At 42.9% G+C, this 26,324-nt stretch overlaps 2 protein-coding genes and 1 pseudogene across 3 annotated transcripts; 2 read left to right on the top strand and 1 right to left on the bottom strand.

Moving 5' to 3' along the window:
• Nucleotides 1-496: 496 nt before the first annotated feature.
• LOC114048812 (homeobox protein TGIF1-like) lies at nt 497-16,410 on the bottom strand. Its single transcript, XM_027869918.1, has 2 exons — nt 14,974-16,410; nt 497-842 (listed from the first exon to the last, which is right to left on the bottom strand). Exon 1 carries the CDS (start codon nt 16,408-16,410, stop codon nt 16,009-16,011), a length of 402 nt encoding a protein of 133 aa, XP_027725719.1. The 3' UTR covers nt 497-842; nt 14,974-16,008.
• On the top strand, nt 3,291-4,187 carry LOC114048918 (annotated as a pseudogene).
• LPCAT4 (lysophosphatidylcholine acyltransferase 4) lies at nt 16,310-25,823 on the top strand. 2 transcript variants are annotated; one of them, XM_027870076.1, is made up of 14 exons: nt 16,310-16,522; nt 17,897-18,039; nt 18,520-18,740; nt 19,624-19,736; nt 20,167-20,227; nt 20,529-20,587; nt 20,796-20,830; nt 21,593-21,647; nt 21,739-21,821; nt 22,135-22,260; nt 22,623-22,755; nt 24,391-24,489; nt 24,903-25,059; nt 25,470-25,822. In XM_027870076.1, exons 1-14 carry the CDS (start codon nt 16,409-16,411, stop codon nt 25,643-25,645), a joined length of 1,575 nt encoding a protein of 524 aa, XP_027725877.1. In that variant the 5' UTR covers nt 16,310-16,408; the 3' UTR covers nt 25,646-25,822. The 2 variants fall into 2 exon arrangements, with proteins under 2 accessions (XP_027725877.1, XP_027725878.1); XM_027870077.1 differs by lacking the exon at nt 24,391-24,489 and having other exon boundaries at nt 25,470-25,823.
• The last annotated feature ends 501 nt before the right edge of the window (nt 25,824-26,324 follow it).

The raw sequence follows: 26,324 nt of genomic DNA, 5'->3' as shown, positions 1-26,324 counted from the left end.
CCAGGGTTACACATTTCCCCAACTGAAATTTTCTATTCCCAGCAAATAGTCAGGGTACATTTTTTTTTAACACAGTCCTCATCCCAAATTCACGCACACAACCACTGAGACTAGATCTCTCCTCTCTCCCCTTCTCACAGAGACCTCTCCTCCGGATCTCACAAAGCACAGTGCCTGAGACATAGTAAGCATTTAATAAATGCTTAATTGACCGACTATTAACTGACAAAAACAGATTTCAAGCCTGGGGGAGTTTAACCCCTGAATCAGAGAAGTCAGACTCTTTTGGCAGTTCAGTTCTCTGGCTTTTTTATACTCCAGAGCCCCAGGAAAAAGTACTTAAAATTTAGATTTGTCTAACTGGTTAATTTAGATTTAGAAAGGTACTAAATGTACAATGTAAATTAGGTAGAGGACAGCTATTTATTTTCTCTACATAAAAGAAATGCTTAACACAAGTGACTCATAAGAATTTATTAACAAAGATTTAGACATGTAGTAGCAAATTATAACTGCTATTATGCTCTAATAGGAGACTGATACTTAAAATCTCATAATATGAAGCAGTTTTCAGAACTGCTAAATGGTATATCATCTTTAACCTTGACTCTGCATTGTCTCCCTCAAGGCCTATTATCTTCTAAGAAGCCAAGCCAGGGATGGGGCTCATTCTTCAGTCGGTAGTCATCTTCTCCTCCACAAAGTACTGCCATGGATTCAGGGTGCATCTCCTAGAGTACATCTGGCAGCAAGTGAGGGATCTAGCAGCTCTGAACTTTTCAAACTCACAAAGTCACTTTCAAGGTTGAAAATGTCCATCTCCAGATCACTGGTCACCTATGCTTCAGGGAAAGAAACACAAAGGAGAAAAGACTGTCAGGACCTAGAATTTGGACTCACGTTCACCTAAGAATACATGGGCCTGAATGCTATGTATATATAGTTCACAGTTTCTGTGAAGATCAGAAAGAATACTTGCCATTCTTTTTAGAAAATTCCACACAGGGAATGCTACATGCTCAAGAGAGGAAGGAAAAGAGGGTTCCAGAGAGCAGAGTTACTCCTTTTAGAGTCTTCTGAATAGATGGCTATTCTTATTTCAGGTGACAGTCCTCTCTACAGCCTCCTTATGACTATAGGCAAAGGATAAGGAAGACCAAAGGACCCCAGAATTTGCCACAATACCCCAAAGTGCCAAGCCCTTTAGTGCTGAAGCACACATGGCCCCAGAAGCTACCTAAGGAGCTTATCAAAAACTCCATGGGATGACATCCCTTCAGCACTATCTCTAGATACTTTCCATGGGTTATACTCCAATCTAATCCCTACTACACATTTATTTCCAAGTTACCCCACACCAAACCTAAGAATCTACAGGAACTGAAAGGAGAGATATTTAAAGTTTAGAAAGTTAAGGGTCCATCCTTGGCTTTTTTCCTTTTTCTCTGTATAGCCTTTCCTTTGGCAATTTAATCCACTCCCACTTCAAGTATAATGCCAATATAAATGATCTTTAAATCTATATTTAAAAGGATCATAGAATCATTGGTTTAGAGTTGAAAAGAACCCCCCAGGTCATCTAGTCCAACCCCCTCATTTTTCAGCTATCCCTCCTGCCTGAGAGAAATTATTATTAAGTAACTAATTGCTAATATTGGGGAGATCTAGGATTTTTTCCCTTTCTCATTTGGAGATTAGATCAAAGCTTAGTCTCTAAAGGGCAGGGCAGATGATGAGATGAAATCTTGGAGTTGTTACCCACCCAACTAGAGAACCTTACCAAAAATTTAATCTGGACCATTGTGTTCCACTCTGGCAGGCTAGACTGCCTGAGGCTGGGGCTTGTCTGGCTTGAGATAGTCTTTGTCCATGAGTGACATAATTAGTCATGTCTCCCAGCCCCTCATTAGAATAGGTCTGTCTCTCATTATAATATTCTTTCTCTCATTGCCACCCTCAGGAACACCCACTCTTCCAAAGGCATATAAGCATTAAGTGGGTTCCACAAGGGATCTTTGACATTCTAGAGTGCCACTGACTCCTTTTATTAATTATTGCTAGCATGATTAATAAAATGATTGATTACCCAGAAACTATCTCTCAAACTTTTTACATATCACAAGCCTCTTTTAGATCTGAATCTCCAATAGCCTTCAGGACATACCTCTAGTCCCAACAGCATCTCAAAATTAATGTGTCTAAAACCAAGTTTAATCTTTCTCTTTCAAACCTTTTCTTCCTTCTGAGTTGGAATATTTCTATCAATAGCAGCATCAGTCACCTATTCTTATATCTTACAAAATTTAGTTTTACTTTCACATTTCCCTCTCCCTCTATTCTCACATTTATAATATGCAGTCAACAAGGTATATAACTTCTTCCTCCATGATATTTCTCACATTCATTCCATTCTCTCTACTTTCACTGCTACCACCCTAGAATGGTCCTTCATACCACCCACCTGGTCTATTACAAGAACTGCCTCTCCACCTCCATTTCTTCCTAATCCATCCTTCTTTCTGCTGTAAAAGTAGCATTTCATGTACCTAGATAAAAAAAATTTTTTTTCAATAACTGCTATATTTCCTGCCAAGTAAAATTTAAACTACTTTGCCTAGCATTCATAGCCCTCCACAATCTGATGCCACCCTACTCTTTCCAGACTGGTTTCATGCTACTCTTGTCCTTTATAGATCAACAAATCTGGAATGTTCTCTGTATATCAAACATTTCCTCCACTTTCCTGACTCCCAGCCTTTGATCATGTTCTTCTCTATGTCTGGAATGGTCTTCACCTACTGAATTCATTTATACCCTTTAAAAATCCAACTCAAATGTCACTTCCTACATGAAGCCTTCCCTGATTTTCCCATCAATAATTGCCATATCCCTTCCAGAGGTGGGGAACCTTTGTTTTGTGAAGTTTGGATTCAAAGGGCCACACTTGAGGACCTAGAGAGCTATATGTGGCCTTGAGGCCACAGGTACCCCACCCTGCACTTTAGACCTTATATAGGACTAGGCTTAGTCTGTCTTTAATACACTTATCATGTAATACTGTGTATTAAACCTATCTCTGTGCCTTATCTCCCTACTGGAATGCAAACCACCAGAAATATACTCCAGATTACAAATTTTTATCTCCCTCAAATGGAAGGCACTCCCCAAAAGTTCATTCTTACTCTCTTATAATCAGGAAATAGTTCCAGGTAGTTTTAAAAAGCTGATGCAATTGCCAAGAGGGAAGCATGAAAACTGAAAGACAACTTGGCCCGAGCCTCGGGGGCATCATGACTGCCCCCTGGGAGGGCTCTAATGTGGCCTGCCTGGTGGCAAGATGAGGAGATCGGGCCCAGGCTCACCTCCTGCCACTCAGCAAAGCAGCTGGTGGAGATGATATCTTTTTAATTCAGGCTGCTACTTCTCTTGAGAAATTAAAAGTCCTTTGTAAAGAAGATGAAGAAAATATGAATCCATCAATTCTTATAAAGCTTTACACATAGGCTATATTGGACATGACATATTTTGAAGAGAATAAGTTGGTAGATGAAGATGTTCCAGAAGACACTTCTTTACAGAAAGTAAAGGAATTAATCACTGTTCTTTCAGAACCAGAAGTGGTAGTTAAAGAAAGTAATCTGTATCCAAAACACTCTGATATCCTTGGGACAGAACTACTAGAATGCCTTTATTGGAGAAGGGGAGCCCTACTCTATATGTATTGCCATACTGTGACAGCAAAGGAAGAGTGGCAGTCAGCAAAGACAGATGTGCTTAAAAAGTACCTCAATGATAGAATCAATTACTTGCTAAAGATGTTTAATTTTCGATGCCCTCTTCAACTAAATGAAGATGTTTCTTTTTAAGACATAGACACAGTTAAGTTACTTAGTGTAACTTAAAGTGTATTCAGGGACACTCATTTGCTGGCCATGATGTACAGTGGAGAAATGTGTTATTGGGGACTGAAATATTGTGTAAATGAAGAGCCAGAAAATTGTGACATAGACACTAATGGATCTGCGACAAGCAGCATTTCACTCAAAGAATCCTTGGATTTTCGAGAAATAGGAGAAAAGATTTTAAGAAATTATCTATCTGTTTGTGAATGACCACTGAAAGGACTATCATGGAATACTACAAATGCAAAGAAAATACTAGACTTCTTCCAACATTGCCATCACTAGTACATTCTTACCTTTGTTAATTTTTTCCTGTTTCACCACAAAAAGATATGTTTATCAAGAACTCTGGAAAATAAAAAAAAACTTGCTGATTCTGAACTAATATAATTTTAACTCACATTATACAATGTAATATGGTTATTGATTTTTTTCATCTGTTAAGCTATCAACATCATTTGATTTTTAAAAAACTTTAAACTTCTGAAATAACATCTCAAATGACAATCTGGGGAAAAAAAGAAAGAAAGACAACTTGTGAAAGTGAGTGGAGTGCTCCCTTCTAACGTCTAAACCTGACTCAAAATGCTGACCAAGAGGGAATAAGTCACCATGAGTTAACATGGAATTTGACAGAGAGATTAAATAGGTGTAGATATTATTCCCATTTTACAGTTGAGAAAACTGAGGTTAAGTGAGTTGTCTAGTGTCACACAGCTAACAAGTGTCTAAGGCTGGATTTGAACTCAGGTCTTCCTGACTTCACGCCCAGTACTCTATCCACTATACCACTTAGCTGCCTAAGGAAATGGTTCCTCTGGCCCTGGCCAAATCCTCAAAAGGTCCGGGGCCAGAAGAAATGCTATAGAAGTACATTAGAATTAGAAATGTACTGTACTTGCAAATTATAATAACTCTGAGATACCACTTCACACCTACCAGATTGGCTAATATGATAGAAAAGAAAAATGACAAATGTTAGAGGGGATGTGGAAAAACTAGGACACTACTGCACTACTGAGTTGTGAGCTAGTCTAACCATTCTGGAGAACAATTTGGAATTACATCCAAAGGGCTATATGCATACCATTTGACCCAGCAATACCACTAGTAGGTCTGTATCCTAAAGAGTTCAAAGAAAAGGGAAAAGGAACTATTTGTACAAAAATATTTACAGCAGCCCTTTTTGTGGTGGCAAAGAATTGGAAATTGAAGAGATACCCATCAAATGAGGAATGACTGAAGAAGTTTTGGTACATGATTGTGATGGAATACTATTGTGCTTAAGAAATGACAATTTCCTAGTTTCAGGACAGCTTCAGAAAAACCTAGAAAGACCTATGAACTGATATAAAGTGAAGTGAGCAGAACCAGGAGAACATTGTACACAGTAACAGCAATATTCTATAGAATGCTCAACTGCAAAAGACTTAGTGACTCTGATCAAGATAATGATCCAAGACAATTCCAAAGGACCCATGATGAAAAATGCTATCCACCTCCAGAGAAAGAACTGATGAACTCTAAGTGCAGATGGAAGCATACTTTTTTTTACTTTACTTTTCTTGAGTTTTTGTCTGTGTTTTCTTTTGCAACATGGCTAATATAGAAATATGTTTTGCATGATTTCACATGTATAATCAACATCATCTTGCTTGCTTTCTCAAGAGGTGGGAAAGAGCTTGAAGAAGGGAAAGAATTTGGAATTCAAAAATTTTTTAAATGAATGTTTCAAAAAAATTACATGTAGTTACTATTATAGATATGTTTTGCATGACTACACATGTATAACCTATATCCAATTGCTTGCCTTCTCAATGAGGGATGGTAGGGAAGGCGAAAGGGAGGGAATCTGGAACTCAAAGTTTTAAAAACAAATGTTTAAAAAAAATCTACATGTAATTGGGAAATATTTAATGAAATAAATAAGAAAAATTTCCCCCAAAAAAATGTATTGTACTCAGAAAAGGCATACTCTGCAACATCCTTCCCCTGTAAGTCATATTAGAAGGCTCATCCTCTGATAGAGTAATGAGCACCAACTGCTGAGAGTTAATAACAGCTTTGAAACAAGGAAGAAGAACTAATTCGTGAAAAAAACAGTATGGTTAGTATCTATGGATTCTGACAAGAGTCCTACTGATTTCACATACAGAATTAACAAGATCTGAAAAGGTAGAAGGAACTTCAGAGGCTCAGTAGATAGAGGACTGGACCTGGGGTCAAGAAGATCTGAATTCAAATGTAGCTTCAGACATTTCCTAGTTGTGTAACCCTGAGTAAGTCACTTAATCTGTTTGCCTCAGTTTCCTCATCTGTAAAATAGGAACGGCATCTACTTCCCAGGGTCATTTTGAGGATCAAATGAGAGAATAATTGTAGAGTGCTTAGCACAGTACCTAGCACATAGTATAGCTATTTTTTAAGCTATTTAGTCTAATCAATACTTGTACAAGAATCTCTACAACTTGCCCAACCACAAACTTATAAGTATTTTAAATAATTAAGTTGAATTTTTAGTTCAATTCACTTAAACATTTATTAAGCATCCACTCTATGGTGCTAGCTGGGTACTGATGATAAAAATCAAAAGACAAAATCAAAATAGTCCCTACCCTCGGGAGCTTGCATTCTCCTAGGGAATGCATCATCTGTATGTACAAAATTTGAGAAGGCAGAGGATAATTAACATGTGGCTGCTTGGTGACTAATCCTGTGCTCTGCAACCCACAGGAATAAGAGACAGAAGCTCTCAGATCATCTGGCTAAGGGAAGTGATCCCTAGAGAAGTTGTTGTTGTCCAGTTGTTGTTCAGTTGTACCTGATTCTTATTCGGAGTTTTGTTGGCAAAAATGCTGTAGTGGTTAGCCATTTCCTTCTCCAGTTCATTTTACAGATGAGGGAACTGAGGCAAACAGGGTTAAGTAACTTGCCCAGGGTCACACAGCTAGTAAGTGTCTGAAGCCAGATTTGAACTCAGAAAGATGAGTCTTTCTGACTCCAGGCCTGGAACTTTATCCATTGCAATACCTAGTTACCCCTAAAGAAGTAAGATGTGACATACTCCATGTCTGAGGGATCTTCTTACTAAAGGAAACTTCTGACATAAGGCTTACACTGTTACAGGGATGTGCTGGTAAATGTTCAAACCAGCTCTCCAAAAACACACAATACACTTCTAAATTTAATTTCCAATATAAATATTTTAACCATCACTTTCTTAAGTCCAGATAATGAACAACAAAACAATAAATCAAACCCTGATTTTTTTTTTAACCTAAATATCAACTCCAAACAGCTTTGAGTAGAGGCACATGGCAAGATTTGTTGAGTTGAATTGAACATATAATACATACACACACACACATCTGTGTGTATATGTTTGTGTGTATATAATTGAACCTAACTAAAATATAGATGTTTGAAATACATCTACTGGCCTCTAAGTTAGGATGACTTGGGTCCAAGACTCATCTCTGACACCTACAGTTATGGGATCCTGGGCAACTCACACAACTACCTGCTCACTGGCCCAGGCTAAAAGTAAGTAAGCTACCAATCTACATTGCCAGTGGGGGCTTCCTCATTTCATGCATCTGGACTACACCCCTATCCATGCCAATCTGACAAAAAAAAAAGTTGTTTTTAAATAAAAAGATCATTCAATTTTTTTCCCCTCCACTTTATGTAAATTCTACTTATAGACAGACTTGGACAGGAAGGGTAAACATATAACAAAGTCAAGGGCTCCAGGTATAGGGATCAGAAATATAATAAAGAGTACTGGGCCTGATGTAAGAATGCTTCAGACCCTGCCCACCTACCCTCCAAGAGCCTTTTTTTAAAGACTCTATAATTATATCCTGGAGAAAGCTCCCAAGCAAGTGTTAATGGCTTTGATGCTCCAATTTAACACCTGCCAATCTCCCTTTTAATTAACAGGGAGTGCCAGAATGGTTTGCAGAAAATCAGCAAGGAGGGCACTGAGAGGAGAGGGACAACAGAAGAGAATAGAGAAAAGAAGATCAGAAAGGCATCAAATATTCAAATCTTCATGACCTTTTAGACTCTAAACATGTAAGTTTTCTGGTATTGTAAACTCAGAGGAACCTATCCAGGGCCCAGACTTGTAGTGATATGTTTTGAGTGGCTCCTAGCTAGCTCCACTTAAAGGAAGGGTGGAGCAGGGAGAAACCAGGCTGGCTCCAGACAAAATTGTGAATTAGATGATGTCTGCTTTACTGCTTCTCCATCTCCCCTTTCATCTTTCTCCTGACCCCAACCCTACCTCTTTGCTTCTGGGTGTTAACTCAGTGCTCTTGGGCTTACCACATCCCTAAACACCCCACACCAAGGTCTGCCCTCTCCAGGCCTTGATTAAGAATTGCCCAGGCTAAGGGCAGCTAGGTGACAAAGTGGATAGAGCGCTGGCCCTGGATTCAGGAGAACCTGAGTTCAAATCCAGCCTCAGACACTTGGTATTTACTAGCTGCGTGACCCTGAGCAAGTCACTTAACTCCATTGCCTAACAAAAAAAAAAAAAAGAATTGTCAGGGCTGTTGACTGGTCTTTCTACTATCAAACCTTCCTCTTTTGCATTTAAAAAGTTGTTACAGGGGCAGTTAGGTGGCACGGTGGATAGAGCACCATCCCCAGCATCAGGAGGACCTGAGCTTAAACCCAGTCTCAGACATATAACACTTACTAGCTGTGTGACTCTGGGCAAGTCACTTAACCCCAATTGCCTCACACAAAAAAAAAAGAGTTGTTATGGTTCTCTCCCTCCTCAAAATATATTCTTTTTATTTATCCTTCATCTTATATGTTTTCCCAGTAGACTATAAACTCCTTGAAGGCACAGACTGTATTTCCTTTTTGTCTTTGTATGCTCCAGACCTAGCACTATACCTTATTCCTGGGGGTGGAGGATCTGGACCTCTGATTTCCTCAGTGTAAAAAACTGCCAGTATAGAAACTCCCTCTACAAATTCAGACCAGCCACTCTTCTGCAACTCAATCTTAGAAAGATATGTAAGACACTGAGAGCTTAAGTGACTTTCCCAGAGTAATATAGGCACTATATGTGTCAAAAGCAAGACTGAACCCAGTTCCTCCTGATTCCAAGGCCAGCCCTCTATCCACTATATCAGATGTCTCTCACCTTTAGCAGAGTAGGCAATAAGTGCTTGTGGAATGGAACTGAACAATGTCTTAACACAATGGAATGACGCTAACGGAGCAATTTCACACATGCCCTACACAGGATAGAAAGAGGCCAATACTGGCACCTCAGAAATCAAACCTCAGAGATGTGAAAGTGCCTCTCTCCAGGCAGCCATGGAAACAGAGTTAAGTGCCTGATTCCAAAAGGTGGGATACAATGAACTTAACTATGAGATCCAATTGCAGGCCTAGAGAGATATGTAGACATGTATTCAAAACACAAATGCTTTGGCTACAATGAATACCTGTGAAAAAGAGATAATGTGGAGTGGGTCACAGTGTAGCAAATAGCCTGGACTGGGGCTCTCTGTGAGCAGAAAGTGGGATGACTTAAGGTGTCTGTTAAAAATGCTCCCTCTCTCAAAGAGTTTTCCAATTTGGTAAAACACAAAAAGTGTATTGTTCCATACTCTATTTTGTGTCATCTGGTTTAACTTGTTTGAGTAAATGTACTTTTTGGTTTCAGTTTTTATGTTTATCAATAACTTTTCTTTAAGTAAGAAAAAAGCAAAAAACAAGAGCATTCTTGGCGGAGAAAACAGGAAGGAAAAAAAAACTCCCTCTCCTAACTACCCTACCACCCCATTCTAAGGTCCTTTTTCAGTTATGCCCTTTCTTTGCCTTATAACCTATTCTAAACCTGCCCTTTAGCAATACATTTAATCTGCAATGACTGGACTTGGGAAAAAAGCTAAAATAGGACACAGGGAATGAAAGAGGATAGGAAAGAAATTAAAGTTAAAAATTAATCACTGCACTGGCCTCCTTGGGCCATCTGGAGTCAGGAAGAAAAGTGAAGATTTACAGTAACATTTAAGCATGAAGTACAGGAAGTCAAAGGAGTATTTAAACTAGAAATGAAGGGACATGGATTCTAGTCCTGGCATCACTAAAACCTGATAACAGCTGTTTGCAACATATATTTAAAAAGGTGAAGACCCTAAGCAGCTAACCTATTAGTCTGAGTCATTTGAGGCAGAAAGGAGATAATGATGAAGTCACAGGATTTAGAGCTGGAAGTAACCTTACAGATCACTTGACACCATCATTTTACAGATGAGGAAACAGGGAAATGAAATGAATTGTCCAAGGCCATAAAGGTTATAAGTGGCATGGCCTTGAATCAAACCTAGGTCCTTCAGTCTTGACTCCAAAATCTGTCACTGATAAATAGAACTTGGTGAAAACTACTCAGGGTTGTTTGTTTGTGGGGTGGGAATATAGGGGGAAATAGAGGAAAGAAATGATAAGCTTGGTTTTAGATATGTTTAACTTGAGCAAGACATCTACTTCATATGTTTGACAGTATTAGAAATACGGGCTGGAGGTGAAAAATTAGATCCAGAGAGATAGGGTTGGAAGGAATCTGAGAAAGGAAGTCAGAAGAAGGAAAGAAGAAGAAAATTGTTCAGAAGAACAATTTTAGTAGCTATGAAGGGAGGTGGGTAAGATTTAGGGGGTTAATAAGTAATTTGGAGGAGAGGAAGTAATCAGTGAATATAGGCTACACATTTCAGGAGTTTAACAGCACAAGGGGATGGGGGGAGTATGGTACCTAGTTCACAGGTGCTAAAGAATCAAGCAGTGGTTTAATTTTTGTTTTCTTTTGGTTTTTTGGATGGTTGGTTGGCTGGCTTTCCACTCTTCAGGCTAGGGAAGGCTGGTCCACATTTGCCAAAGAAGGGAAAGGGCCTATAAAAAGAGAAAGGACAGTTGTTTAACTGAGGTTCCAGAGAAGATAAGAAGGTATGGATGGGCTATAGAATAAAGGTGAAAAAAGAAGAGAGAGAAATCTTTTCTGGGAAGTAAAAACAACTTTGTGAGACTGCTGAACAGATGTTTCCTATTCATCTAGGATCTGTACTATCTATGTAACTTAAAGTCCAGATCTTCTGGACAGCCAGACGTGGTTCTTTAATCCCTCCAGGCTCAAAGTGATGCAACTGATGGTCATTATTTCCTCTAAGAAGCAGTATAGTTTTAAGGAGCACCTCCTGCTGGGCAGGCAGCACTGACTCTGGAACCCAAGCTTCCTTGAACTCAAGGTAGTCACTGAAACTGGAAACATCAATCTCTAAGATCATTATTCAATCACTTGTGATCATGGAAAGACACACAAAACAGAATTGGTAACCAGACTTGAGGTCTAGGCTCAGGCTTGCCTAGGGAAACACATGTTCTTGCTACTACATATGAGTATCTTCTATTGATGCTAAAAGGGGAGGGGAAGGGAGGGAACTTCTTTCCCGCTTCTGCACAGAAGTCCAGAGAGTTGGAAGAATTCCAAGTGATAGGTTCAAAAGTGAGAGGGTGGAGCCTTTCTAGAATTCTTAGTTATTGAAGCAAGAATATTGAATTCCTCCTGACTCCATAGCCTTTGATGCACCCCAGCCACAGGGACCAAGGAATCAATCAGGAAGTTGCTGACAAAGTAAATGTCCTCTAGAATTGAGCTCCATAGGAAATGCTCTAGTCCAGCAAATCAGGTGTGCCCTTCTGAACAATCCTGTTCCACATGAATTAGGAGGTTTGGAGATATGTTGAGGGGTGGTGTTTCAAGGAAGATAAGCTGAGAGTTTAAGAACTGGAGGAGTCTAGAACAACTTCTGTGGGTAGTGCCCTAAGGAACTAATCAGATGGATTTATAAAGAGCACTGAACATGGAGCATGAATTCATTAACAAGGAGCATGAATTCATAACAGACCAGGTTTGCCTTGTTCCTAAGAAGCAAGCATCCTAAAAAATAAGAGTAAAAAATAGCAGGCAATAAAGGTGATCAAGGGCAGGGGTTGGCACAGCAGAGTTTTAAAAAAAAAAATCAGGGGACTGAGAGATCTAGGTGAGGACAGCAATAAAGCAGCTAAACATGGAATTCAGGGTTGAATACGGAATTCAATGTAGGCAAGAGGGGAGTAATGATCTAAGACAAGAGGGAAGGGTTGAATGATTAAAATTCAGGTAATGATGGAAGGAAGACAAGTTTTGTAGGAGTTGGGGAGTGGGAGAGATGAATTACAAGGAGATGGAATTCTGAGTAGTAATGAAGTCCAGAGCATTGTTGAGCAGGTTCCTAGCTGAAGCAGAATAGAGATGAAGGGTGAGGAATTAGTTGCTCAAGTCCCTAATGGTGACTCACTATAGTGAATTAACAAATGAAAAGAAATAATTTGAAGCAGGCAAAGGGCAGAAGTGTCAAACTCTCATCCTAGTTCCTGGGTCTTTGTGGATTTTATTTTGTGACTGCTATGTAAGTGGGCTTTCCTAACACGATTTGGATGAAGCAAGAAGGATGGAGAATAATTGTCACTTAATGACAGAGTCAAAAATTATAAAAAACTGGGGGCAGCTAGGTGGCGCAGTGGATAGAGCACCAGCCCTGGATTCAGGAGGACCTGAGTTCAAATCCAGGCTCAGATACATAACACTTACTAACCATTGCCCAACCAAAAATAAATTTAAAAAACTTGACTACTCAACCTATCTCTCCTCCTCACATACAGTAAAAAAAAACCTCTGGCAACTTTTTAAATAAAAAAATTATTGTTACATTGCATGGTCCAAGGACCATTTTTTGTATAGATTTAATTATGAAGAATGTATTGATTTGGAAATAGTCTCAGCATATAGAAGTTTAGCAATAGGATTTTATAGATATGAGAGCAAGGAATATTATCTAAGCAAATTAATACTGTAAACAGGAAATGTTAAGAGACTTTAAAAGTAACATTCAAATTCTAACAATGAATCTTTAGTTACAAATTATTGTCTGTTTTTAGGGGTCTCCAACCTTTCTATGAATACCTACTTTTCATTTTTCTAAAATCCTGAAATGAGAGGAAGAGGACATCTTTGGCTCCTGATACAGACACTTTTCAGCCCCTGTTGTCACTACTGTTGACACTACTAGGATGCCAATAAAAAAAATCTAAAGTCTCTCCCAAAATCCTTCTCCAATCAATTCAAAAAACATTTGTTAAGTGCCTATTACATGCCAGGCACTGCGCTAAGCACTGGAGGTACAAAATACAAAAAAAAAAGCAAAACACAGTTCCTACCCTCAAGGGGCTTACAATCTAAAGAGGGAGCTAACATGCAAACAGACAAGGGAGTAGGAGAGAAGACCTAAACTAAGGTCAAGTTGATCTTCTCCTTCCCCCAAGGGATTACTTCTCCAAGGCTTTCCTGGGAGCTTCTACCACTAAGCTTCAGGACACTCTAATTCCTAATTCTAAAATAGCTTGCCATTAAGTCCAACAGGGAATGATCAAATCCCTGAACCAATCCAAACATGTTTTTGTTCAGTTGTGTCTAACTCTTTGTGGTCCTATTTGGGGTTTTCTTGACAAAGATACTGCAGTGGTTTGCTGTTTCTTTCTCCAGGTCATTTTACAGATGATAAACTGAGGCAAAAAGGTTAAGTGACTTGCCTAGGGGCACACAACTAGTGAGTATCTGAGGCTAGATTTGAACTCAGGAAGATGTCTTCTTGACTTCAGGCCCAGACTGCTATCCACTGCTCCACCTAGCTGCCTGATAGAAGTATACTTCTTGCCCATCTGAATTCCAATTCACCCAATTATTCACTGGCTTCAATTTAATCAAGGACTATTTGCAACTAACAAACTATTTGAGTGATTAATTTAAAAGAGATGCTCCTACCTGGTCCAGGGAATAGCTCTTTTTTTTTTCCTCTTAATAGCATTTTTTCCAATTACACATATAGTTTTCAACATTCATTTTTGTAAAATTTTGAGTTCAAATTTTTCTTCCTCCCTCCTTCCCTCCCTTCCCCTCCCGAGACAGCAAGCAATTTGATATAAGTTACACACGTACAATCATGTTACACATATTTCCACATTAGTCATGTTGTGAAAGAACAACCAGAACAAAAGGGGAAAAACCATAAGAAAAAAAAATGAAAATAGTATGCTTAGATCAGCATTCAGATTCCATAGTTCCTTGTCTGGATGTAGACAGCATTTTCATCACTAATCTTTTGGAATTGTCTTGGAGCATTGCATTGCTGAGAAGAGCTAAGCCTATCATAGTTGATCATCAGACAATGTTGCTGTTACTGTGTACAAAGTCCTCCTGGTTCTGCTCACTTCACTCAGCATCAGTTCATGTAAGTCCAGAGAATAGCTCTTAAGTGGCGTGGGATAATGATTATTCTGTGGCCTCCCACCCATACAACATTAGTGCTAGATAAATAAGGGCTATGAGTTTCTCCTGTGGTTAAGCCTGACCCCATCCAACCATTCTCCATCTCTATTGAGACAAGAACTGAAGAAAATGAACAAGATACTACAATAAAAAGGGTGGGGTTTAAATCCTATAATAGATTTTCTAACAGGAAAAGAGTGTTATATAGTTATGTAATGTAGTTGAGATAGGCTAAAGGAATCCTCTTCTCTTAAAAAAATGTTTAAAAATACATATAAACAATATCTAGTCTTAAATGATATAATCGTTTAAGTCACTATGTTGACTGATAATAGTAACAAAGTGCTTTAAATGTTATTTTATTCTCAAAACAATTTTGTGAGTTAGGTGCTATTCTTATCCCCAGTTTAAAGCTTTAGAAACAGAAACAGAGGGGTTGTGACTTGCCCAGGGTCACATAGCAAGTAAGTGTCTGAGGCAGGATTTCAACACAGGTGTACCTAACTCCAAGTGCAGCACTACTTCACCTAGTGGCCAGTCAAGTCTTCTTTCTAGCGTGCAGAGAGAAAGAACTAGTGGCTGCAACAGAGGCGCTAAGGTCATCAACGAAGTACCTACTAAGTGAAGGGCATTGTGCAAGTTAATGAATATGCAAAGGCAGTCTTTGTCCTAAAAGGCACTTACTTATTACTTGGGAGGAAAGAGGAGGGATGCAACCGCCTTTCCTGAAGTGTTTCTTAGGAGGGGCTGCAGGAGGTGGCTACAGCCAGCATGGAGCCGCAGTGCCTCAAGGAGAAGTTGAAAGGCCGTACAAACTAAGTGGACTTGTAGTCTCAGACAAAAATGTACCTATACCTCTCTTGGGTGGTTGGGGGGGGAGAGGAAGGAGGTTTAGTCGGGGAGGAAAACACTGGTCTGTCCTGGCCTGGGTAAATGTAAGTACCTGATTGCTAGGTTGGAAAGATGTCTTAGAACAGGTAAACTTTGAGCTTGATTTTTAAGGAGCGGCTGCCCTTTCTCTCAGAAACGTTGGACCCTATCAACTCCTCCTTAAAAATCAAGCTCAAAGTTTACTTATTCAAACAACTAAGAGCAAATGAATTACAGGCCTTATGGGAATCTGGGGCATCTCAGGAATACAGAAACTCCCCAAATTACAGTTGGGACGGGGGATAGAGAAAAGAAATATTGCCAAGGAGGGCTGGAGGCGTTAGAGACCACCAGAGGGCGGCAGACTGGAGCTATGAAGTTAACTCTCCTCGTGTGATTAAAGGAAAGCGGGCATGGGCGAGAAAGCAGAGTGTCCTCTGGAGCCAGGAGAGGATGGGCGGGGGTGGTCTCTTACCCTTCATTTTAGAATCTGTGACTCCTTGTCCTAGGCTTCTCCTAGTTTATCCCCATTTCTTGTCATCTCCAAGGGTCCCAACTTAAATCTTCTCCAAACCTCGTAGCTCTGAATTGAGAGGGTGGGACCTTCCAGCCTCTCCATCCCCAAGACGCTCCCCACCCTCCATCCCCCCATCCTTAGCCCCTCACCATGAAGCTTGCCACCCCCATTCACCCACACCTTCCTCCAGACTAAGGCCAGGCGCCAGAATAGTGAAGCCCTAGAAGGAAAGGACCGAGGTTGGGGGCGGATGAGAGGGAAAGGAGGTGGAGAAGAAGCAGTGGGAGGGGGAGAAGGCTGCAGGGGAAGGAAGAGAAGGAAGAGCAGAAGGCCTAGAGCTGTAGGAAAAGTAAAGGACCAGGCGGGAGCTGAGCATTCCGAAGAGCATCCGGCTTCTGCGGAACAATGGCCCTGGGAATTGGGGCGGGAGACAGACTGTGGGGGGGGGGGTGGCTAGGGAGGATGCAGGAGGAGGGTGTGGGGGAGCTCTGACTCCCCAAAGCGGGAAGCTCCGCCCCTTCCCCGAGCCCTGACAACGCTGGGCTCGTTCCGCGCTCCTCTCCCCCTCCCTTCTTCTCTCCACCCAGCATCAGGCTGGGCCTGGGGCCAGAGTCGCTGCCGCCACCACCACCACCGCAGCAGCAGCAGCAGCAGCAGCAACCGCCACCACAGGCAGACGCTCTGCAGAGCTGGGGCCCGGGCCGGGACTGAGGCCCCCAGCCTCCTGAAATCATGAGCCAGGGCAGCCCGGGGGACTGGGTTCCCCTTGACCCTACCCCCGGGCCCTCACCACCACCTAATCCCTTCGTGCATGAGCTGCACCTCTCCCGCCTTCAGAGGGTCAAGGTGAGGTGTGGACTGGGGAAGCATAGGGGAGATTGGATGAGGCAAGCAGGAAGAACTAATGGAGATGGGGACATGTGGGACATTTGGGCCCTGGGGGAGATGGAAGTTGGCAACTGGGAAAGATGAGCCTTGGCGGTAGGGAATATGGGAGAATGGTTGGGGGGATGGTACCATGGGGATGGAACGTCTAGGGGATAAAGGATACCAAAGTAGCCAGATATAATAAATGGAGGACTGGAAGAATTAGGAAAGTGATGATGAAGAACCAAAAACAGACCCAGAGAGACTAGAACAGATGGAGGACACTGAGAGAGATGAAGATAGCATCCTAAAGCTACTGAGGACTCTGAGGTTGGAGTTAGGAGGTTAAAAGGAACTTGGGTGGGGATGTTGAATGTTCCACCTGGGAAACTGGCTTAGAGGAGAAGACTATCGGGTTGCCCCTGCCTATGTCCCTATGCCCTTCCCACCTCCCCCCAATCCCCTGCACTGCAGCACTTTGGGGGGGGGGGAATAGCTGCAGGAAAAGGAGGGCAACCTCAGACAGGTCAAAAGGTTGAGAACTAGGAAAGGGGCAAATAGGCTTGACTGTAATTTCTACTCCCAGGGTTAGGCTCTAGAGGCAGGATTTGTTTACCTGCTACCTCCCCAGGGTTACTGCCAGAGTAACCCAGGCTCCTGGCAACTCTAACACTACCTCTCTATTCTGGGCCCCAATCCCCTCCCCTCCCCCATCCCAGGGTATTACTGTTAAACAACTTGGGAAACCGGAAAGAGATGAATACTATGCCAATATGTCCTCCAAATTCATCCTCCATCCCAAATAAGAGAGAAGAGGGTGCTCAGGGAGCTCTGTGGATAGTTGAGCTACATATGGGTTGGGGTGGGGGGCTGAAAGGCAGGAAAAGTGGAGCTCTGATCCTGCATAGTCTTTTATGTTCCTGTTCTCATCGGGGTCTTCACTGCCCTTATTCCGTGCAGATACTCTCTCCCCCTTCCATCCTTCTTTCAACCCACTCTCTTCCCCAGTTTGATTCATTAATCCAGATAATAATCTTATATTTGCATAACACTTTAAATATGTAAGTGTTTTTACATCCATTATCTTTTTTTGGCCATAGAACTATAAAGTCTTAAATAGAATTGGAATTTTCTCTCCCTTCTCCTAGTTTGGCCTATCTCCTTAACTTTCCCAAATTCCCCTCTCCTCCCCAGTATATCCTATCTCTAACCATATCAACCGTGTCACCCTTTACTCTGTCAGGAGAAAGGGGGAACCTCTCTGGCCCTGCTTCCATCCCTAAGAAAATGAGTAGGCTGTGTAAGAAGGTGTTCCAAGTTCTGATAGCCCTACCCCCTTCCCATTGTCCCCAGTTCTGCCTGCTGGGGGCACTACTGGCCCCCATTCGAGTGCTGCTGGCCTTCCTCGTCCTCTTTCTCCTCTGGCCCTTTGCCTGGCTTCAAGTGGCTGGTCTCACCGAGGAGCAGCTGCAGGAGCCAATCACAAGATGGAGGAAGTAAGTGAGAAAGCAGGAGACAAATAGCAATGGCTATTCCGTTCCAGAGCCCTTTATTCTTCCTTGCTACCCACCCCTTTCTTCTTTGAAAGAAAGAAAACATAGTGGGTAGAGAATGTGGGTAGAGCACTAGAATCCATTGGTGGGTTTAAAACCCTGTGGGTGGAATGTTTTTCTGATCCACTCCTGCTACCTGGGACACCATCTCTAAAATGGGATGCTGTAAGTGTATTGGGTCACATGACAAGATTGTCAGACTCTATTCTTTTCCCAGAAGTTTTAGCATCAGAATGAGATCTCCTAGCCTAGAACCTTGACTGTTCTTAGCCAGGATTCCTGGGGGGGGGGGGGGGGGGAAGGGGAGGAGAGAGAGAAGCCTAGTAGGGATAATACAGTGATACTTGCCTAGGTATCAGGGACCAAGGGATGGGTGAAGGTGAGTAGATTTGCCCTACTGATACCCAGACTTACCTTGTACAGGACAATCTGTCACAGTGGGGTACTAGGCCTGAGTCGGCTACTCTTTTTCCTTCTGGGCTTCCTGCGAATCCGGGTTCGAGGTCATCGTGCCTCATGCCTCGAGGCACCTGTCCTGGTTGCTGCTCCCCATTCGACCTTCTTTGACCCCATTGTTCTGTTGCCCTGTGACCTACCCAAGGTTGTATCCCGAGCTGAGAACCTCTCTGTACCAGTCATTGGAGGTAAGAGCACACTAGGTTTGAAGGAGAAGGGGGGGGGGGGGGGTGGCAGAAGACAGCTGGATGGAAAGAACCAGGGATTGGGAAGACTCTAAGGAAAACTGGCCTGGATTCACAAGGGAGAAAGGGCCACTTGGGTCTGTGTTGACAGTGACATGCAAATTAGCAACATTTTGTAAATTACTGCTTGGCCTCTCTTTATCAGAATAATTGGAGTTAGAAGTATCTTAAAAATACCTAGTCCAATACATGAGGAAACTGAAACCCATGGAGGAAAAGTGACTTGCCTTAAGTAACACTGATAGTAAGTAGCAGAGTGAGGATTCAGAGTCTCAGAACAATGAGTAAGACAAGGATGAGAGAACACAAGGGGAAATCCTTAACCCAAGATAGTAATAAAGACAGTAGTATGATATAATGGGTAGAGCACTGGACTTGGACTCAGGAAGACCAGGATTCAAATCTCACCTCAGATAGCTGTGTAACCCTAGGCAAGTCACTTCACTTCTGTCTTCCTCAGTTTCCTCATCTGTAAAATGAGGGTGTTGGACATAATCCTGGGATAAGTAATTTGGTTGCCTTCCAAGCACAAATTAGAAGACACTTGAGGTATGGGAAACAATGCATAAGAACACCTCCAGGTTTGGGCCTGGAGCTAGAAAACTGGGTGCTAGTTCTGGTTCTCCTGCTATTTACCAGTCTCCTGCCCTCTGGACATGTTACTTAATGTCTCTTGCCCTGTTTCATTTTCGCTATCTAAATGAGGGGGTTGAGCCAGATAGTCTCTTAGATGTTTTCCATCCCTAAAATTCCATGATTCTAAAACATGATCAACCCCACTGTTTTTTTACTTCTGCATCTTCCCCCTTTCCACCCACCCCCCCAGCACTTCTTCGTTTCAACCAAGCCATCCTAGTGTCCCGGCATGACCCTGCTTCTCGAAGAAAGGTGGTAGAAGAGGTTCGAAGGCGGGCAACTTCAAAAGGCAAGTGGCCTCAGGTAGGTCCAGGTTCTATGACCCCTTCTGAGTCTCTCTCCTGCTACATTTATAAAGAAGCCACTTCCCAATATACCGCTTTCCAGTTTCTCCATTCCAACATCAGCAGCTAGAATATCACCAATACTCTTGGTCCTCACTCTACCCCCTCTTCCTGGAAAAAAGGCATGACATGGTTATGCATGAACTTTAGGACATAGGAGTGGTGGGCTTCTGCATGAAATAGGAGTCAGGAGCCACTTCTAGTAAAGCCTCTCATAGAATGCTGGGAGGTAACCCCAAGAAGTGCAGGGGAAAAAATCTCCAAAGGAGTCACAGGAAGCTACCTAGCCATCTCTTGTGTCCCTTGGAGATGCCTTTTCAGAACACACAGCCATCTCTTCCCTCCTTCTCATCTCCATTCCCATACTGCTTCCCTATTGTACTTTTTAGGTGCTGTTTTTTCCTGAGGGCACCTGTTCCAACAAGAAAGCCTTGCTCAAATTCAAACCAGGTGAACAGGGAGTGGAGGTGGGGTGGAGGTAGAAGTAGAACTAGAGAAAAAGTAAGCATAACAGTTGAGAAGCAGTTTGGGGGCAGGGAGGAGACTCAGAATTCCAGGGGAGGGAGTCAAGTGGTCCAGAGAACCCATGATGACCTTTAGATAATAGTAAAAAAAAAAAAAAAAAGTCAAGCTCTCAGGTTGTTAGAAGTGACCTAGAATAGAAGACTTTGTTGGGGGTTGTCCTGACCCTCCATCCCTTCTTCCCCCATACACACTAATCTTTATTTTGGGTGTTGGGCATGGGGTTTAGGAGCTTTCATCGCAGGGGTGCCTGTACAGCCTGTCCTCATCCGATATCCCAACAGCCTGGTGAGTCTGAATCCAAGAAGGTGTGAAGATGAAAAGAGCTTGAATCTGCCCTAATATGGGAAAGGGGCCAATCATCACCCTCATCATGGAAGAACTTGTGCATAAGCTGGGTAGAAGGGGCAGAGCTGGCAGAGTCTGGAGGAGGGGCAGTTTCTGGAAAGAATGAGCAAGCCTTTCCTCTCATTCCTAATCTCTGCTTCTCCCTTAGGACACTACAACCTGGGCATGGAGAGGCCCTGGAGTGTGAGTCCTGGTGGTACCCTTGGGCATGTGGTGGGGGAAGAGGAGGTGGGAGTTGAGGGTGGGGTGTGGAAAAGGGAAGGGCTGAGGATTCATCACAGGATTCTCAGCCTACCTACCACCAGGCTGGCCAAGCCCTCCAGAGGTCATCCAGTCCAACTCATCCTGCTAACCACTTAAACAGAATAACACCGTTCCAATGGCTTTCACCAAAGCTAGAGAGAACTCCAAGAAAGGCAATACCTTAACTGCCTTACCACCTTTTCCAGGGTCTCATAACTAGCATAGTCTAAAAGTGTGTCCTGCTTTCCTATTCTAGTTGAAGCTTATTTATGCTTATTCTGTTCTCTGTGATTACCTCCCAAGTAACCTCATCTTAACAATGAAACCTTCAGGGCCTCCTCCATACCTAACCTTCTTACTCTTGGGGCTCTTTTCCTCTGACACAGCTCTCTAGGGCTCAACCATTTCTTTAGCCCTTATATTGTGGTTAGACCTAACTAATATTAGGTATAACAGGATATGATGGTTGTGCATTTCCTCTCCATTCCTCTCACCTATACCCCTAGTGCTTCCCAAATAAATGCCTTTGCACACAGCTGTGTGCAGCTAAAAGTCTACTTTGAGAACTCATTTAAAGGGCACACTCCCTTCTTGAATAGAGCCAAATGGCCTGTGACTTCCCCATGATTGTTGAGGTCCCTTCATGAAGAGTTGACATAGGATCCCTGGCCTGGTAGGCATCAAAACTCTCTTCTCTCCCAGGCTCAAAGTTCTCTGGCTTACAGCCTCCCAGCCTTGTAGCCTTGTGGATGTGGAGGTAAGAAATAGAAGACCCTAGGGAAAGGAAATGGGGGATGGGTAGGTGCCCCCAGACACCCCCCTTACTGAGACATATGTTTGCATTTCAGTTTCTCCCAGTGTATCAGCCAAGCCCTGAAGAGAGCAGCAACCCCACTCTCTATGCCAACAATGTCCAGAGGGTCATGGCACAGTGAGTGTCCTTTTTGCATACACCCAACTTCTGCCATAGTTTTGAAGGCCAATGGCATAGAGCCCTGGTGAAGAAACAACAAATGAGAACTAGCAGAGTGGAAGTGGGGTAACGGGATAGCAGAGTAGGGAGACAAAGTTCTAGAGTAGGGAGGAGGGTCAGTCAATAAGTTCTCAGAAAACAAGCATGTGAGTTCTTAGGTAATGAAAATTCAGGGGTTATGATTTGCTTCCTCCAGCAGGTAGATTTGGTGCTTTCCCAGATATAGGATCTCTGAAGACACTTTTTCTCTATATTCCTCTTTACCTTATAGGGCCTTGGGAATTCCTGCCACAGAATGTGAATTTGTGGGGAACCTGCCCGTGACTGTGGTTGGTCAGCTAAAGGTGGCATTAGAACCCCAGCTGTGGGAGCTGGGAAAAGTGCTTCGAAAGGCTGGGTGAGTGATTTGGAATACAGGGCAGAAATTGGGGAGATGGGGCCTGAGAGAAGAGAATATCAGAGGGAAATACAGAAAGAACAAGAAACACAAAGAATAGGGATTGAATGAAGAGTGGAATCCCAAGGAATGGGGAAAAAAGGAGAGAAAACTAGGAAACCAAAGGAAAAAAGGAGAGAAAATAAACCACCAAAGTATGAAAGGTGGGAGACCTCTAGGGACTATTAGTTAAGAGTACAATCTGGGAACACACGCTCAGGTGATCCCACACTGGGAAGACTCGAGGGACAGGCACAAGTTCTGAGAAGCATGGTGGGAAGGGAACTGGTCCAACTTCCCAGCCTGAAACACTTCCATTGTAGTTTGTCCCCTGGTTGTGTGGATGCCGGAGCAGAGCCAGGCCGCAGTCGCATGGTCAGCAAAGAAGAGTTTGCCAAACAGCTGCAGCTCTCCGACCCTCACACTGTGGCTCGTGCCTTCGACTACTTCCAGCAGGTGAGCAGGGAGCTGCGATGGAGAGTTCTGTCACCAAGGGTCTTATTCGCCAAGCCCTAAAGTGAGAAGCTTTAAGATTTGGGGAACGCCTTTCAATGGACATATTAGAAACTATCTCTGGAAAACATTGAAAGCCATATTGAAAAGGCTTCTCAAAGACCTCATCAGACATTTTGTTTACATCTATCTTATGCATTTGTCAGGCATTATTTTGCATTATAATTATTTGTACACGTGCCATATCCCCCCACTAGACTGTAAGCTCTGTGTTGGCAGTGACTCTAAACTTGGTATCTCCACTAGTACCTAGTACAATGCTTTGCTTATAAAGCCTTTGTTGAAGGCCACATCAGATAGCCAGTTCAGGGGGGACCATACTAGGTACTATAGCTGCTATGTTTGCTGTCCCTCATAATCCTGTCCAGCCATGGTAGACAGGAAATATTTGTTGAAGTAAGCAAGATAAGGAAATACTGGGAGAAATAACAAGTACAGTGTCATAGATTAGTTGACAGCAGTATCTGGATACTGTTAAAGTTAAAGGAGTATCTGGTCTTATATGGAGCCAAGTTTCTCTCTGTATAAGGGGGATGAGATGAAGTAATTAAGCAAAGTAGAAGGCTGAGTGCTTGTGGCTGGTCAGTTCTAGTACCATAACTTACTTTCATCCCATGAAGCTTATACATTTTGCCTCCTTTCCTTGTCTGTGAGTGGCCCCCTCCTCAGATAAATCCCATAGTGCTCAGGGGAGAGAGGATAGAAGTGGTAGCCCAGACACACATCCTTCCAAGTAACATCTGGTCCCACTCATAAACTCTGGTTTATGTCATTTAGGATCATCTAAACAACCTGGGAGTTTCCCATGTTTCCCAAATATTCCCAGGCTTTCTCAGGAAATTCCTGGTATTCCAAATATTTCTAGTGGCTTTGCCCACTGGTGTTCCTGGAAGATGTCTAATGTTTATTGAATGCCAGAGTTCTCTCTTATCCAAAACAGATAACATGGTTCTCAAAAGTCCCCAGAGCAGCAGAGAAAAACCAGATCTAATGATTCTCAAACTTAGGGGACCAAAGTTTCTAACAATCCCCCAGAGGATCAGGAATAAAGAACTAGATGTTCTGGACACACACACACACACACACACACACACACACACACACACACACATACAGCAAGCGTACTCCCCTTTTTTGTAATAAGTGATGCCAGTGGCCCTCTTTCTATGTCTGACCAGTTTTCCCACATCAGCCAAGACCAGGAGAGTGTAAAACCAGTTCATCCAGCTTGAGGGCAATGAATAAATGATGTTGACATGTGTAGTAAGAATGTCAATAATCTTGGAGCTTTCCTGCATTCCTTAGGAATTCCCTAAAGGAGATTCTCTACAGGAGAGTCTTGGGTACTCCCTCCATACTGGAGTAAGAAATCATTTTATCAGGTGACTCAGGAGACAACTTGAAGATGCCCATGGTATTTTAGGGAAGCTCCCCCTTCAGCACCCCAAAGGGAAATAATTCTGCCAGGAAGAATCAGTCCCTAGGCAGCTGAGAGATGGCAGTTGAGAGGAAAAGATAAACAAAGGCCCTCATCCTTACATTATTAACCACAATGCCATGATAACTCCCATTTTCCAGGATTCCAGTGGTTTAGTGGATTTCCGAGATGTGGCTCTTGCACTGGCAGCCCTAGATGGGGGCAGGAGCCTTGAAGAATTGACTCGTCTAGCCTTTGAGGTATTAAAAAGGGTGGGGAGAAATTGCTGGATGTGTAGAACATGATCTCCCCACCAAAATGCCTAAATACTTTATCCTAAGTTTTGGATAGTTTCTAGGACCTAGGCTCCTGACCCACTGCCACTTCAGTTAGACCATAGCAAATCTTAATATGGGGAGACCTAGAAAAGAATTGGGACAGGGTGGGGCCTGGGGTGATGGTTATAAAGTGCTCTGAGGTTCCACTGTGATCAGCCTGGAATAGTCTTAGGAAAGGGCTATCCATATTGGGAGGGAAGCGTGTATTGGGGACAGGTCATCAGCCTGGTGACTTGGGAAGATCAAGGAAAGAGATGATCCCAGACTAACTGTTCTCCATCTTTTCTTGCTTTTTTTTTTTGTTTGTTTTTTGATTTTTGTTTTCCCCTGAAAAGCTCTTTGCTGAAGAGGAACCAGAGGGACCAGGCCATTTGTTGTACAAAGATGGCTTTGGCACCATCCTGCACCTGCTGCTGGGCTCACCCCGACCTTCAACTGCCACTCTGCATGCCGAGCTGTGCCAGTCCACATCTACCCAAGGCCTCTCCCTCTGTGAGTCACCTCCTTCAAAGCCTGTCCTCAAAGGCACTGTGGGAAGGAATGAGGAGAGATTGGAGAAAAGAAATACAGATAAACACTAGGGCTGTGGAGAAGAACAGAGGCTGAGAATCAGAACATCTGAGTTCTAGAAAGGGAGGTGTGGTTGGGGCAAGAAAGTCAGGGAAAGTGCTGGGGGCCTGGGGAGAACAGAAATCTGTATTTCAGGAGAGCTGAAACTATGGGGAGAGAGCTGGGATTGAGGATACATGAATTCTGGAAAGGAAGAGGTCAGGCTGGGGGACAACTTTGTGGGAAGCCTAGGATCTACTCCTCCTGGTGCTATGAAAAAGTCCTCTTTTTCATCACCTCCTCTCTTTTCCTTACCCCATCTCCTTTCTTTACTTCCTACCTTACTTCACTAGGCCAGTTCCAGAACTTCTCCCTGCACGACCCACTCTATGGAAGGCTCTTCAGCACCTACCTACGCCCCCCACATACCCTTCGGGCCAACTCCCAAGCCTTAGAGGCCACATCTCACGGTATCCCTACCCCAACGTTCAATGGGACTGTGAACACCTCCAAGCCTAAAAACGACTGAGAATCCTGGCCCCCTCAACACCCCTTTATTCCTAGCTCGATCCCAGCCCCTCAGACTCAGGGCAGCACCGGGGGACTAGCCCATGCCTCCATCTCTGTTCATGTGACTCCTGGTTTTGTTTTGTTTTGTTTTTTAAGTTGGTTTTGTTTTTTTGTAAGAAACTATTTTATATATAAATATAAATCTATATCTATATCTATTAAAAAAAAACATGAAGCTCAACCATATCAATGGCATAAGTGTTTGGAGGCTTGGCAGTTGAGTTGCTCATTTGAGTTTTCCAAATGTCTGGGGATGGCTGGGCAGGGCCTTCCAAAGGTCATCCAAGATGCAACCAGAATGGTTCTTTCTTAATTCTAGGTGGACAAGATACTCTACTTTAAGACTACATACCCTATCTTCCTCTCCCTGCCAGTGTTATACATACACCATCACTGATGTCTCTCTGTCACACACACACACACACACACTCTATCTGCCCAATTCCTGTTCTATCACTAAAGATGGAGAATGACTGCTCACCCCAGCACAGCAGACACCTTTGGAGAGGGAAAGGAGGGGCAGAGGATGAGAGCCCTGGAAGCAAGGGTTGCTCCTAAACCCAGCGAGGTGCTGTATGCCTATGGATATTAATGGTGGGCATTCTATAGGAACCCTCTGCCCAGCTTCTTCCTGGGGC

Source organism: Vombatus ursinus, unplaced genomic scaffold, assembly GCF_900497805.2.
Source record: "Vombatus ursinus unplaced genomic scaffold, bare-nosed wombat genome assembly UNPS02014794.1, whole genome shotgun sequence".
Classification (NCBI taxonomy): domain Eukaryota; kingdom Metazoa; phylum Chordata; class Mammalia; order Diprotodontia; family Vombatidae; genus Vombatus; species Vombatus ursinus.
Note: the sequence above shows the minus strand (reverse complement) of the source record. Positions and strands in the feature narration are given on the sequence as shown.